The sequence below is a fragment of the Phalangium opilio genome, unplaced genomic scaffold (genome assembly GCF_054372755.1).
Source record: "Phalangium opilio isolate 3A_F unplaced genomic scaffold, DU_Popi_V2 ptg000032l_1, whole genome shotgun sequence".
Lineage (NCBI taxonomy): Eukaryota > Metazoa > Arthropoda > Arachnida > Opiliones > Phalangiidae > Phalangium > Phalangium opilio.
The window spans coordinates 8381021-8397423 of record NW_028324159.1 but is presented as its reverse complement, the minus strand read 5'-3'; the positions used below and the strand labels follow the sequence as shown (position 1 = coordinate 8397423).

The 16403-nt window shown below is 35.7% G+C and overlaps 1 protein-coding gene across 1 annotated transcript; it reads right to left on the bottom strand.

Annotated features, from left to right (window-relative positions):
- Positions 1-11178: 11178 nt before the first annotated feature.
- LOC149685894 (uncharacterized protein F54H12.2-like) lies at positions 11179-12489 on the bottom strand. Its single transcript, XM_089871070.1, has one exon. It carries the CDS (start codon positions 12487-12489, stop codon positions 11179-11181), a length of 1311 nt encoding a protein of 436 aa, XP_089727196.1.
- Positions 12490-16403: the final 3914 nt, after the last annotated feature.

Sequence of the window (16403 nt, the reverse complement as noted above, 5' to 3'; positions counted from 1 at the left end):
GCATACCTGTGAATACTTAGAAGAAATCACAAGAGAAGCGATAGAGGAATTCGAGCGCGATTACGAAGGCAGAGTACGTAGCGTAAGTAGTTAAACCCTGTACTTTAAGAGAAAAGTAAACCACCACGCCCCCAAAATAAACAAGTGTCGTGTTAGCGAGCCCACCTCCCCGGGGTAGACATTTTTCCTGACCATAAATGACGGATTTTGGTGAAAAGCCTCATTTCATCGATAAAACAGGACAAGATGAAAGGTTCACCATATGCTCCAATTTATTTTTGTTTTGAGCATGTATTAATATCCGTGGGTATTATAGTAATTATGCTTTTAAACACACCGTCAAAGTATCCTATCGCGGTGTTTTTGGTATTGTTAATGCCGATTACTATCCCTATATCATTCGTAATAGCCTTGCTAACAAATGATATATATCTTCTACTCGTATTTTTTTCGCCATTACTATTTATTTGTCACATCATCTACGAGATATTAAAGAAAGTAATTTTGTTACCGTATTGGTTAGCCGAATCGTTATTTTGTTTAAGTCACGAGTATTATAAATATGTCACCCGTATGAATTTTTACTCTGTACCGAAATCAAATAAGTAATTTTGTAAAAATAAAACATTTTTTTATTGATAATTTATACATGGTTTCAAGAATTTTCATTTAAATCGAAATATCCTCCCACGCGCTCTCTCGGAGAGAAAGCGAAAGTCATCCAAACCAGTTTAGCCGTCGCGGAGGTGTAGGGCGGGCGCGCTGTATAAGTGTGAGAGAGGGAGAAAAAAAAGTTGTACAACTAGTTTATAATATAACTCTCAATATTATCATTACTTACTCGCTGGAGATTGAATTCGACAGCCACGGTGTGTGTTTTTTCTGTAAACCAAACTTATTAATTAATTTAACGTTCGTCTAAGCGTTTTTTCGGAACACAATAGATTAGATTAATACAATTAACAAGTTTGGTTTACCGTATATGTAGAGTTCCAATGTCTCCAAACAGGAATTTCAACGCGCCACGGAATTTTTATAGCGAAAGCTCTGAAAAAGAGACGAGATTTAAGTTTAAGTAGTCTATAATATAATTCTCAATAACATTACTTGCTATAACGCGCTGGAGAATAGAATTCGAAAGCCACGGTGAGTGTTTTTTCTGTAAACCAAACTTCTTAATTAATTAAACGTTCGTCTAAGCGTTTTTCGGAACACAATAGATTAGATTAATACAATTAAGAAGTTTGGTTTACCATATACGTAGAGTTTCAGTGTCTTCAAACAGGAATTTCAACGAGGATTATTCCAAAAATGACTGAAGAAGTCTGGAAAATGTTGAAAAACAGTAGCGTTTCTTCTCGATGATCGAATAGATATCTGTAAACCCACAGTCCTGGATATTTATTTTTCTCCGAACATTTTACTCAAATGAACTGATTAAAATAATGCATTCAAGACTGTGGGCTTACCGATCCGAGGTACCAAGAAGTTAGGCTACTCTTCTCCAAACTTTGGTATGAATGTGGATTAGCTGTAAACCCATATTAATTATTCTCCGAACATTTTACTCAAATGTAGTGATTAAAATATTATATAGTGAGACTTACCAAGATAACAGCACCAAGAAAGACTGCCAAAACGATTTTATTGGCGCTGATTATTACCTCAATGAGGTGAAAAATCATTTCGTCGATCCCAGGGAAACTCTCAGTGAGGAATGAGTGATTTAACTATGATTTTTTGGAGTATTTATACTAAATCTCTCCAACGTAAAATATACTGTTATTTACCTTTTTAATTCGATTCTGGAGATATGCGAGGTTTATGTTTAACATTTGCCCTGTTGTTCTTATGTTAACTAATTTTTTTATTTGGAACAGGGTGTTAATTAAAATAACGCCTAACCAGATAAATTACAGTTTAAAAAAAAATGGGACATGTTTCGTAAAATTATTTTTTTGCTATTATAAAGATATTTCTACCAGTGTCTTTACATTGAGAAAAACCGAAATGGACGAACTTGTTTTGAGGTAGTATAGGAAATACAGGCTTCCCATCTGGAAGCTGTATTTCCTGAGAAAAACAGAGCTCATTATTGCATCTCATGTATTCAACATGAGTGCTGATTTGTCTTAAATATAAATCAATGTCAAAATGATTTGGCATGTTTGTTGTAAATTTTGTATAAAGTTTTTAAGATAAAATATTTTATAGCTCCCTGAGCCATCTCCTGATCATGTACTAATATATTTTCGTATATTAGCACATGTCGTCCGCAACAAATCTGGTTTTTATGATGCGCGCGAGAGTAACACTTTGATGTTAAAACATGTCTTCCATAATCGCGCAAATCAATTTTTAACACCGATTGACGACAAAAAAAATATATTCGATATGGATGAATATTTTGTCGAATATTTCAACAATATGTTGTGATATCCTATAGATAGGATATTTAAAGCGTCTTCTCGCGCATAACCATAATGTGTGATTTTATTTGATTCGATATAGTCCATGGCTAAAGCTGCCAATGTTAGCGGTTGGTTTAGAATTAAATCCATTTTTTTTCGTATAAATCTGTAATCAAAAGATATTATTAAAACACTTCGCTAAACCTGTGTTAAATTATATATTTTTAGTTTAATTGGAATATAAAATATGATAAAAACTTTATTATAACTGTAACAATGTAATTACTTTTATAAAATATTTATCTTTGTCAGCTTTCAAAATCAATTCTTTAATTTATTATTACCATAAAATCAACCGCCTTTCTTATGTCAAGGGTCAAATAATTTTTTTTTACCATCTCAGCTTTCAAAATAAATTCTTTAATTTGGTATTCTACATAAAACCAACCGCCTTTTCTTATGTCAAGGGTCAAATAATTTTTTTTTACCTTCTCAGCTTTCAAAATAAATTCTTTAATTTGGTAATCTACATAAAACCAACCGCCTTTTCTTGTGTCAAGGGGCGGATTCGTTTTTACTATAGTAAAATTTAACTACACTTTCGCAATAACTGTAATAACTCCAGTTAATTTAAGTTAGAACTAGTATTTTATTATACCTCGGGGTTTTTTCAAAAGGTATATAAGCTAAAGAAAATCAGTATATTTCATCACAAATTCTTTCTCTACTACATCCAAAATAAATAAAAAAATGTCTACTGCTCAATCAAATGAATGGTAAGTTTAAAATATTTCTAACAATTATTTACTAAATCTTCTAAGGAGGTAGCTTATGTACTGAAGGTGTAGGGTTTATTATCTATGACCAATTATTTTAAGAAATATCCCTATATTTAATTATTATTTATTTATTTCACTGTTAGCTCTTCCACCCAATCCAATTCTGCGTGAGTAAAGAAATTTTAGTTTTAAAATAGTACAGCTATAAGATGATAAACACTGTTTTTGTTTCTACATTAGACGGAGAACGCAGATTGTACACCCTATTCGGCGAGACGAAGAACTTCTTCGAGAGTTTGTGGAGAATTTATCTCCGCCGTCCCCACTATTGTATATTGCTTGCTTTATCTCTACAATTAAATCTATAACTGATTGCGATACTAATGATAATTTAGCGAGGACGGATTTGAAGAGTTCAATGGGCCGGAAGAGATAAGAGGCTTTTTGAGAGCTGAGAGAACTAATGCAGGAGCGCTTACACCTATAAGACCTGAGTACAGTCTATTTTTAACTTTCCGAACACTTTAATTTAAACTCTCGTGCTAGTTCAGTGGTTTAGCTTACGATATATTTCTAGTCCAAGTTAAAGCAATTAGAAAATTTCATTGGATTCAAAAATTGATTAGTTTTTATCTTTTGCAGTGTCTACAACTGGAACCAAGTCGCCCAAATTGGGTATTGCCGAGTGCCAAAAATGGGCGACGTTTTGATGTGTGTTTACTGCAACGATGCGAGCCACATCAAGGTAACAGTATGTAGACGTAAAACGATCGTATTTTGTAAAAACAACCAATGTACAAGATACGGTTGTATTATTTATAAAATCAGGCATGGTGTGTTGTATGTAGTTCAATAGAAAAAAAAATTAAAATCGAAATAAAAAATATTTTATATACCGGTATAAAGTTTTCTTATTTTAGATTTAATAATATATTGAACAGTTACATTTTGAATGCAAATTCTCAATCTGAGTTAAAATAAAACCTATAACATCTCTAACATCGAAGACGAGATTGAGATGCGACAGAGCGTTAACTAGATTGTCATACTCGCTGATATTGAAAAATATTTCTAAAATTTCTCTCATAGATGGTTTTGCGTCGGAGAGGGACTTAATTTCTAAAAAGTTTATGCCATCTTTGAAGTTTGATAATTTCTCATACACTATCTCTTACGCTTGTTTTATTTCATCTCTTTGAGATTCAAGCAGCGCGATGTGATTGTTAATCAATTCTCGAAAACCAAACAAATCTTCCATACATTTTCTCTCAATGAAAAACTCTTTAACGTGGTTCCATAGTCCGCGTTTTTGAGACATAGGAAGGACTTCGTGTCTAAGATGAACTCCATCTTTCTCTATTTTCAATTTCAAATCTACAAGCATTTTTTCAAAGTATTCTGGATGAGTTGGCAAAAAAATAACCGAATATTGTTTATTTTCATCGTAAGGGGTTAAAATGATGTTTTCGTTTCTTAGCAAAATTGTCCATACATCCAATGGAATAACAAAAATAGCGCCAGATTCTTTTATCTCGGCATAAAGAACAATGTCTTCACCTCTCAAACCAACGCTAACTTTAATTAAATTTGATTGAAAATGAGCGAATATACGCTCTTGAAAAGCCATTAAACTGTTTAAAACTAGCTAACTTAGAAATACGCGATATACAAAGCATTAACTTACCAGATCTTTCTTGATCGGGATTCAAAATTTGATGAACTTCTCCATTTTTCCTCCTCAGTTTATATACTCTTCTCAAATGGGTGTAGCGTTGTTCAATATATATTCATCTGTATATTATCTTAAAAAATCTTAGCATTTCTTGCTTAATAATTTTAAAATGATTTTCGCAAGTCGAGTTTAATTTTTCAACATAATTGTTCAATTTTAGACACGAAAGTTTAGCATGGTATAGAATTAATTAATTTTTTCTTTGGTATTTCATCATGGCATAAATTTATGCAAGAATTTTCTCCTTGACATATATTCCGCAATTTATCTTGACATGGTATTTCAAGTAATTATGTTGGTAATTCCCTCTATTGCCTAATCTCTCTTCTTAAATTTATGGTAACCATTTTATGAAATCAAATTTCATAATACCGAAAATGGGGTATGAAAAAAATGGTGTATAAAAGCTGGTATGGATAACACCCAAAATCCATTCCAATCTTCACTTCGAGTGGATCAAGTCTTTACCGCGTTTGGATCACGAAAAGGAAGAAAACCAAATGGATTCTAGCAAGAGAAAACGATCTGGCAAGTCTGAATATTTATCTTTAGATAATGAAAAGTATGAATCTTCCGATGATGACTGTTTTGAAGTTAGTTGCGTGGATGACGAAGGTGGTTTAGAAAGCGTATATACTCGAAGCTCTAACCAATGCGCTTCGATTGTTAAAATACCGCAGAAAAAGGGTGAATATTACCTAGGTATTAAAGCTACTAAATATTAAGATTTAAAGGGTGTGCCAAGCAGGATGTTTGGACAGCGCCTTCAAAGCGCGTACAGTACATAGGCGATTTGAGCGAAAATGATTTAAAAGGTATTCTAATTTTAATGAAAAAGCTCGGAGAAAAGATAAAAGAAAATCCCCATAAGAAAATCTTAAATATCGTCAAAGCTAAAAAGGGAAAAACGCACGACTAAATACTTTTTTGCATTACCAGATTATTTTTTCGTATTATTAATATTATAGGTAAATGGTGACGGTTTTTAATATTTAACCTTACGTTGTTTTCTTTCGAGCGCATTTAATATTTCGCATTACCCAGAATGGTTTCGATAAACGAAGCCATTCGAGACTATAAACATTTTTACAAGATAGAGAAACTTTCAGTTAAAACTTCTAAAAAATACAAGTGTAACCAGGTTAATTTTCGCGTTGATCTCGAAAACACGGACGAAATTAGATTAACGCATATGTTCGAAGATTTGCAAAACATTCTCTATTGTGTTTTAAAGGAAATCAAAAATGAATACCCAACGTACGATAGAGTTCGCTTATGCATTCAATCTCCTATAAATCTAAAATTAATGGCGTTAAATTCGCTAACTAGCGAACGCGTTTTGGCTGCAATTGAGCACGTAGCACAATCGAGAAGGGGTTTTATTTTAGATAGTTCTTTAAGATTTGATGTTGTTTTCCTCGACTGCGATTTTGAGATATCGGGGCTTTCCAACCGAAAAAGCGTTAGAAATAGAACTATAGTAGAAATGGAAAAATTTGTTAAAGCTGACAAAATTTTTATCACTCTCCAAAATAGCGACGATCTTTGTTTTGCTAGAACGCTAGTGCTTGGGAACGTTTTGGCGGATTTGAGATGTTGTAAATCGGAAGAGCGATCGGATCTTTATACCTATTTCATTAAAATGAAAAGCTCCACGAGTTCATTACAGAAGGTGGAAGCTCTTAAACTGATTACACACGCTCGTGTACTACCCGGTCCAGTAAATTTAGCGGGTATTCAAAGGTTTCAAAATTATTTGCAAGGAGAATATCAAATTATTGTTTACAACGCGGAAGATAACTTTCAAAAGTACTACGTCGGCCCATGGAGTAGAAAACAAATTTTTATTTTGCTTTTACGAAACCACGCTGTAGCGATAAAGAGTATTTCGAGAATGTTTGGCGGCGAAAGTTATTGTTCCAAATGCCTTGTTGTTTTTTATAAGTCTAGCGAAAAAAGGGCCCTCCATTGTTCGCAGGGTGAATTAAATTGTAAAAGATGTTCATCACTTAACGTCTTCCATGAGATCAAAGAAATTCAGGTTATCAGGTGTAAATCTTGCAATCGTTTGAATCTATGGTAGACGCCTTACAAAATCCAGAAAAACGGTATACGGTAGATATCCCGTTTAACGTTGTTCGACGCAAGCGGGACTTAACTTTGCTCTTAGGAAATTTAAAAAAACAATTTGGGGTTACCTGCTCTAAAAGGGTTCTTCTAGATGACTTTACTACATTACCCTTTGGGTATTGCCAAGAAGAAGAAGCAAGTTACCTTTCATCACATTGTTTAAGTTCATTGGCTACCCGATAGCGAAGATGGAACGAGTGGCTGTACACCGCCGCGCGATTTAAAGATAGAGTATTTCTTTTGAACACCCTTTTGAAGCCAATTTTGGAACGAAAATTAAAAGAATCATAGTCGACAATGTCCTGTCGGTTGAAATTCGTAGCACCCTTTCAAATGATTGTTTCCGGCGCATCTATGAGCGGAAAGACGAATTTTGTTTTGGAGTTATTGAAAAATCGTCAAAAAATGATAGACCCACCCCCTCACAGGATCGTATATTGCTACTCTCTGTTTCAAGAAAAGTTTCACGAAATACGCAAAGAAATACCAGAAATTGAATTCCTGGAAGGATTGCCGCCAAATGATACGGATTTCTTTAACCCCAAAGTTAATAATCTGCTAGTGTTGGACGATTTAGCCCCTGTTGTTAATGCTAGTTCGTTCATTTCTTACCTTTTTACGGTTGGTTGTCATCATTTAAATTTGAGTTTAGTTTTAGTTACTCATAATCTATTCTCGATGGGGAAGGAATCTAGAGTTATAAGTTTGAATACTTCTTATTTTGTAATATTTAAAAATTTAAGGTCTCGGAGTCAGATTTCCCACTTGGAAAGACAGATATTTCCGGGTAAAAAAATAATGTCAAAAGCGTATGAAATGGCTACATCTGACAAACCGTATAGTTACATAATTTGCGATTTGCGCCAAACTTGCGACGACTCTTTGAGATTAAGAACAAATGCAATTCCCAATGAAGGAAACATGATATTTTTGTGGAATAATAAATATTTTTTTAAAACAAAGTCCCAGGTGGAGATTCAATTCATTGTAGTGAATGATGCCATCCAAGTCATTTCGGAAACATTATCCTTACCTTAAACTACTGAGAGATATTAATCCTCAACAAAGGAAAACTTTAATATCGTTATCTAGCAAAGATCAGTTAAAATCTATTTGCACTATATGTTACAACTTGAAAAGAAACGCCATCGCTCTTCCGCAAAGCAAAAAAAGAAATTTGAGGCGGTACGAAAAAGTTATAAAATCGCTATCTAATAAACGCCGTAGCCCAAATCAGGTTCGACAGTTGTTGTACAAGCAGACTGGAGGATTTTTTCTACCTAGCCTGATTGGTGCTATAATTCCAACTCTTTTGTCAACTATAACCGGTGGAGAATGAAGAAAATGATTCTAGTTCCGGCGTCCTCAATTATGACCGATGTTGAAAAACAGGTTTCTTCGTTAGATAATGAAATTACCACCATTCTCAACCAACCTGGGAATCCCGATGATAAAGCCAGACAATATCTAAAATCTCTTCAACAATACCTTACAATGAAAAACTTGGTTGAACCTCCCGAAGTTAGAATAGCTCCTCAGCCAACGCCTGTATCGTCAACATCCATGCCTTCATCAAGCTATCTAAAATCTCACCAATATACCGGACAATCGTACGAACCACCGGTTCCAGTAATTGTCAAAACGAAACCTCGAAAAAAATTGTGTTAGTTAAAAAGACCATTGGAAGTAATTATCAAGTTCGACGTTCTCAAAAGATGAAGAAAAAGAAAATTAAGCTTTCAAATCCATCTCTAGAAGCAGCAAAATCATCTCCTGTTCTAAGAGAGATAAAAACACCAAGGACTGTCAAGAGATCCCCGTATGAATTAAGGCGAGAGAAAGGAAAAAACCCAACAAATGGCTAGAATTTTGATTTTATTCATTACAATATCGAAACTCGTGATTTAACAAATGTGTACACAAATTTAACAATGATATGCTATCGTTATAATAAAGGTTTTTCTTATAAAGCAATTGGATTATTTCTTTCATACTGTAACCCTCGCATTTGGCGAAACAGTACATTAAAGTATGCAAACCGCAAAAATCGCTATCGATAGGCTGAATTACTTAATCGTTGTAGATCCATTCTGAAGCGTAGGGGGTCAAATCAAATCCGTAATGGGTAGGATTCCTTCCAAAGGAGCAAAAGAATTCCGCTCTTTCTCGGTTGATGAAGAAAGCAACCCAGTGTCCATCGGCGATATAAGAAGGTGAAGTATTAACGACGAAAAGATAAACATTTTTCTCTAGAGGGGGTGATGGTAGCTTGTCCGAAGGAAAAACACCGATAAAAAATGGTGAAGTTCGAGGATCGCAGTGCAAGACTTCGGAGAGTTGTTGCGTATTCATGGCCTCACTTGTAATAATTGTGGTTCGTAAAAAGCGCCTCTGATTGATACACCTTGACCATCTTTAACGTTGTACGCTGGAGGGCTCCGATGCAGGACTTTATCTATGATGAAATTCTCTTTGGTCCAGTTGGCAGTTCCTCCCTTTTCGAATCTAGTTTTCGAAGTTGCTAATTTAACTATCATGCCTGGTTTGAGAGCGGGTTTCTTTCCCTTCTTCTTATCTCCGTATAATCTAAACCAAACTAAATGCTCGTTATTGATATTAACATCTTTTGGTTTAAAACCAGTTGTCGAATGGACGCTCGAATTGTAACTTTTAACCAAGTTTGGCAAAACTTTAACATAATCATACTTCCCGCTTCTGGTAAAGTATTTGTATATCTTTGACGACAGTGTAGCATTGAATCTCTCTACTAAGGATGCTTTAGTATCATTTACTAAAGCGAATGAACTGACGTTGTGTTTCTTTAAAAAATTGTCAAACATTTTATTTACAAATTCTCCGCCTTGATCGAAAGTGAGTTTGGAAGGTTTGCGAGATTTGAAATTACTAGAGAAAGCTTTAACTATATTTTCGGGTTTTTTATCTCGAAGAGGGATAGCCCAAGCGAAGCGCGATAACACGTCGATGATAGTTAATACGTAGCGTTTTTTATTATTATACCGCTTAAACCGGTTGAAATCCATAAGATCGCACATCCATTTTTCATTTTTAGAAGTTACATAGACTTGATTTCTGGGGAATTTGAGTTTTCTAGGTCGGTGAGTTATGTAGGTATCCTGAGCTAACAACCAATTTCTAGTCTCCTTTTTCGAAATTCCTTTAACACTATTTTGTAATTTCTATATACTTCCTAACCCAGCCGGGTGAGAGAGATTGTAATAAACTTTCGCCAACTCATCGAGTCTCGACATTGGTGTGGAAAATGAGTAAATAACTTTCAATCAGGTCAAATTTATATATCTTTATTCAGAACATTTATCCGTACACAATCATATTTTTCAAATTGGTTAAATTATTAATAATATCGCTATAAAGGATGTACATGTCTTCTAATTTCGTTCCATCCATTTCTTCGTAAAATTCAACCAAAACCTCGTCGTAATTCATCCGCGGAAGCGCTTGTTCGATATTCTGTTCCACCGCTTGACAATAGTTGATATTATCGGCTCCGCAGGAAATATCGTGAGCTAACTTGTGATGACAACAACTGTTTTCGCATTTGACGGTAATTGAATAAAGTATATTCGTCAATTTTTCAAAAACGATCCTTTTCATAACATCCTTAGCGTCGAGTAAAACTTTGACTTCGCGATCGATAGTACTTTTCAAAGACTTTAAACTTTTCCACGATTCTTGATTCAGGGAGAATCCGCGAGCGGAAGAGTACATAATGTGATAGTTATGATTCGCGCCGCGAACGTATTGTCTAAGGTCCAACTGCTTTTCTTTTCCAACGGTGAGACACTCTAGCAGAATATTATCTTTACTCATCCAAGTGTGAAACCTTTCAGATTCCCCATCGAAGTGAGAATAAATTTCGGGTTGCACCTTCCAAAGATCGTTGCAAATAGAATGATGAAACGAAACTTCCGAGTCGTTGTCTCGTCTTAGAATGGTAACGTAAGGATCGACGATATTTCTTACTACGATCTACAGATCGCTGGAAAGATTGTGACTGACGAACATCTTGAAGATTAATGAAGAGTTGGTCGAGATATTTTTCCATTTATAGTCGCTATTTTCTTAATTAGATGCTGACATCTGTGTTTTAATCAAGTGGATAAATAACGCTTCTGTCTCTGGTCACGTAGAGCTCTTTGTTAAATACAGCATAAATTACGCAAGTGGTGTTGGTGTTGAGTGGTTTAGCAAACTTCATACTAAGACGAAGATTTCCCTGCTTAGGAGGGTTGATAAAATCACCTTGACAATCGCCGGCAGCTGCTAAATCGTACGCGAAAATGGTATAACCGTTACCACAGTCTTCGTAAGAAATATAATTGCCTTTGTTTTTACCTAGTATATCTAACACGTCGAACAGTGAGGCGTATTCTCTGGTATATTGTCTTTTGTCAAAGTTGGGTTCGAAAGGAATGTCTGGAAAATTTGTCGAGCCAATAGCGACCGACATATGTCTCAAATCATTATGAGTGAGATGATAAGGATTGGTATCTAACGTACCGTTGAAAGCGTTCGTGGGTACGAAGAAAACTATCATAAGATCGGGCATTCTCCCGATGAAAACATTTTCCCTAGTGCAATCGACTTCGCCTTTAGATATTGGGAAATGTTTAATAACCGTCTGCTTAATCGGGTATCGAACTGGGTATTGCTCTAAAACTTTAGCGTGAGCCAATAGAATTTCAGGGAGTACCTTAACCAATTTAGCTATGAGAACAGCTTCATCAATAACAATATGGTACGTCTTATTGGGTACTTTGGAAATAATAGGGAAATGTTTAGGAGATCGGAAAAGTCGAATCATAAGGTCAACTCCAGGAAGCATGTACTTATTCGTACGAAATAAATCTGCCGGTAAATGTCCAATCATTTCGATTTGATTTGATAATTTTGTTCTAGCGGCTCTTTTCAACATTCCGTTTTCATTTGTTTTGTTTTGTTGAGTAAACATTTCGTCAGGGGAAGTTGGCGAGTCTTTGTAAAAACATTGTAAACCGAGTTGAGACTTTTTAGCATCTTCGGAACAGCTTAAAACTGTTTCAATAAGCGGTCCATATTGAGCGCAGTTGCTCGATGCTTGAGTCGGTGTATTTTGAGCCAAAGCATCGATTTGACTGAATAGGGAGAATAAAAACAGATTGAGTGGTCCAACGTTAACCTCGTTAGGTTCGAGTGCCGTTCCGTCTTCGTGAAGAATTCTAGCTTTAACTTTAAGCTTTGTCTCGGCAAGATCCATATACTCTTCTTCGTTCGATTTAACGTAAAAGGTTGTCGGTCCAGAGTCTGTAATCGCGCTAATCGGTTGATAGGTTACTTCGGTAGACGATATGACATTGCTGTTTTCCGTTGGAATTTCAAAAATGTCTAGCTCGTTACGCATCCCCTCTCTCACCTCCATGGTTTTTGATTATGGTAGAAAATCTCTCTTACTGCGATTCTTCTTAACGCGTTTACTTTTCTTTTTAGCTCCGCCTTGTGAATTTCTTTTCCTTTTTCGACGAGCACCCGAACCGAACTGCGAAGTAGCTACGTGATCACCAGCTTTATGTAAAAGATTACCTCCAGCTAGTTTTAGATTCTTTTTAAAAGCCTTTTTCGGGTCTTCTCCAGACTGGATATCGGTATACATTCTGGTACCGATACCTAAAGCCTCGCGTCCGACGGCCTTAGCCACGGGTTTTACAATTGGTGTAATGAATTTAATTAGCTTGCGAAATAAATTTCCAAGACCGCTCCCGCGTTGAAAAACAGGTCCAGAAAATGTTGGAAAACTGTCACTACCTGATTGCTGCAGGTAATATTGTAGATAACTATCCCTTTGAACCATCTTTTACGAAATGTAGCTTAAGGATAGTCTTACCTAGTTTAAATGGTACGTGTAAATTTGCGTCGGTTTTTATTTCTACCTCGATAATTTCTAGTTCGTTAAGTCTTAGCGGATAGTAATCAATATTAGTAAACGTTTGAATGAACGTTTTCTTGTCAGCATTATCCGGTCTAGCAACGATTCGTAAAAGAGGAGCAGCGACGTCACCCACAAATTGGTATTGAATAATATTCGTATACACGAACAGGGCTTCGATACCTCTGTTTAAACCCGCAATGTATTCTCCGGTAGTATGATCTTTCAGCTGAGCCCCGAGTTGACTCTTCGCGAAGCCTAACATTAAACCAAGACCCGGAAAACCAGTGGGAAAAGCCAGGCTATACCCTTTGTCGCACCAAACGGTAACGGTTTGGTCTTCTTTAACGAAAAATCGAAATTTTTCTCTATAAGCATCGGGAATTTTTTTTTCATAGCTCTAAATATATCTTCGATATCATGATAAACACCCGCGGGTATGATATGCGTCAATTGATTAATCTTTGGCTTGATGGCTTGATCATTTGGCAAATCGTCGTCGCTGGAATCCATCATAGGCTGATCGTCAAGTAATTCATCCTTAAACGTATCACCCTCTTTAGCTGGTTGATCATTAGAGGGATGATCATCAGGTAGATCTTCCTCACCTTTGGCATCGTTAAGAGCTACATCTTTTTCTCTAAGACCTCTATTTCTAATTGGTATTTCGTTAATATCAATCGCTTTGAGCTCATCATCGACAGTTTTGGGTGCATTAATCGGATGGTCATCTTCATCGTCTACGCTTCCCGTTCTTTGTTGATTTACGGCTTTGAAATCCTTTTTTTCTGGACCTTATTTCGATATAATTATCCTTGTAAGAAATGGATAAAGTTTTGGCGTGACGCGATAAGGGGAAACGGGAAACGTACCGACCCGAGACGAAATTTTTCTCTCGAAACTCTAGCACTAGAGAGAGAGGTTCTTCCGGGATTCTTACTTGCACATCCGGGTGTATATTCATCAATAGAAACCTTTCTTCCGATTTTCGACCAACGACATTCGGATGGCGATCCACCTTCATTTGCAATAAATCTCTATATTTGGGTTTTATTTGATCGCGCAGGATATCAATTAAAGTTTTATGTATAGAATATTTAACCGTATGACCTTTTTTCGTTCTTTTGCACTCATAATCACCTGGTGGTATTTCTAACTTGTAAGTAAACCAATTAGCATCATCGTCGATAGAGGGTGCCATGGTTAAAAATCTATCATAACCCTGAGTAACATTATCCCAAACTGGTGGTAAAACCACTTCAGCCAAACCAACCTTCCAGTTTGATAAGAGTTTAATAGGTTGCGGCAACTTCACCTTAAAAGATGATTGGTTGTTCTCGGGGAAATCGTCCATAGACGCATTACTGGGTAAAGTGACGTAAAACGAGTCTTCCATAATTAAGAGATTTGAAGAATACTGAGTCAGAATGGTGAAAGAGTGAAGGTTTTATAGTCGAGAAAGAAATATCTACCCCGGGGAGGTGGGCTCGCTAACACGACACTTGTTTACTTTGGGGGCGTGGTTGTTTACTTTTCTCTTAAAGTACAGGGTTTAACTACTAGCGTAGTCACCGACAATGCAGCTAATATGGGTAAAATGAGATCAATGCTGATGGATTTCAACCCTTTAAATAACATTAATGTTATTACTTATGGATGTTCAGCTCATATTTTGAACCTTTTAGCTAAAGACTTAAATAATCCTAGTGTAACGAAACAGGTGTTGCAGGTGGTTAAGTACTTTAGAAATTAATCAAAAATGTCTTGATTAGAATCAAGTCCTAAAAAGTATCGATAAAACTGAGGTTATCACTTGACTGAAGGATGAGATATAAATTTTTTTTTAATTGAAACTAAAAGGCATGCTTAAGAAAAAACCACGTTCCATTACCGTTTTCCGTTGAAATAACTTATTTTACAGGTAATCAATTTTAAGAATTTACTTATCTCGGGTTTTCGGGCACAATTCCATTCCCCCAAAACATTTTATCATTACATTAATTAGTTTGAACACACACTGATTTGAAGGTTTTGGTCATGGCTAAACAGACCGCTCATTCAGTTTTTTATTGTTTTAAAGCTTATTTTGACACGTTATCTCTCAAAAGTAATTAATGTAATGATAAAATGTTTTGGGGGAATGGAATTGTGCCCGAAAACCCGAGATAAGTAAATTTTTGTAATTGATTACCTGTAAAATAAGTTATTTCAACGGAAAAGCGTAATGGAACGTTGTTTTTTTCTTAAGCATGCCTTTTAGTTTCAATTAAAAAGAAATAATATCTAATCCTCCAGACAAGTGATAACCTCAGTCTTATCGATACTTTTTAGGACTTGATTCTAATCAAGACATTTTTGATTAATATCTGCTCCTTCAGTCTTCATTTTAATTAAGATTGTTAAGAAACTGTTTTACATTTTCAAAATCTACACTAAGCAGAAACATATATAAAGGAGACCGTAACTTTAGCTCAATCAGTCATTATTTATAATGATACTCCAAAAAATTAAACGTAACTCATTGAAAGTTTGTATTCTTATTGTAATTAACATAATACAATTTTTTACAATCCTTTATTGAAACGCGAGGCGCTCCCCTAAAAATTCCACAAATAGGACCAAATTGACAGTTTTACACAATTTTTTAAAACTCTGATTTATGTCTGTTTAACCTTTAGCTCAAGCTTTTCCTAAGCCCAATATGAAATTCGGATATCCTTAAAACTTCTCAAAGACGATCCGAGATTATCAATTTCGAACTTTTTTGTAGCATTAACACAATATAGTCAGGGCAATGCCGACTCAATTTATAAGGGCTACCCTAAAAGTCCACAAAGGTTATCCTAAAAAGTTCCCTCTTCAAAATATGTAGCCGGGGAAAAGATAGCGTGATCGAGTGGGTTATGCTAGTGGGTATTTTGGTAGTAAGTAACGGGGGTTGGGAATCCAAGCATAGCCGACTCCATCACGCACTCGACAACGCAAAGCAACTCGCGCCAGCGTGGGAAGTAAGGCGGTAACACAGGACAAATGACGACTTTAAAAATTTCCTGGTACAGTTCAAAAATTAAATCGGAGGGGTTCAGTGGCCCACGAGACTACTAAAAAATTCAAGGGTAACCAGAGTCCACACATTAAAATTCTAATATTTTAATTATCCACTTCTTTAGCTTAGCAGACGACGTGCTCTGGCCAATGGTCACGGACCAGTTTATTTATTCCAAGTCAGGAGGGTCTCTGGCCTATGGTCCAATTTAAAAAAATCCTTATTTCCCACCCTGACTCGCGCTATAGCGCAAGCAGCTTGCGACGTGTTGCGCGTGATCGAGTAGGCTATGGTCCGGTCAAAAGAAATCTTCAGTTCAGCGTTGTAAATAAGGCGGTGGACCAGGGAAAATGACCAGTTTAAA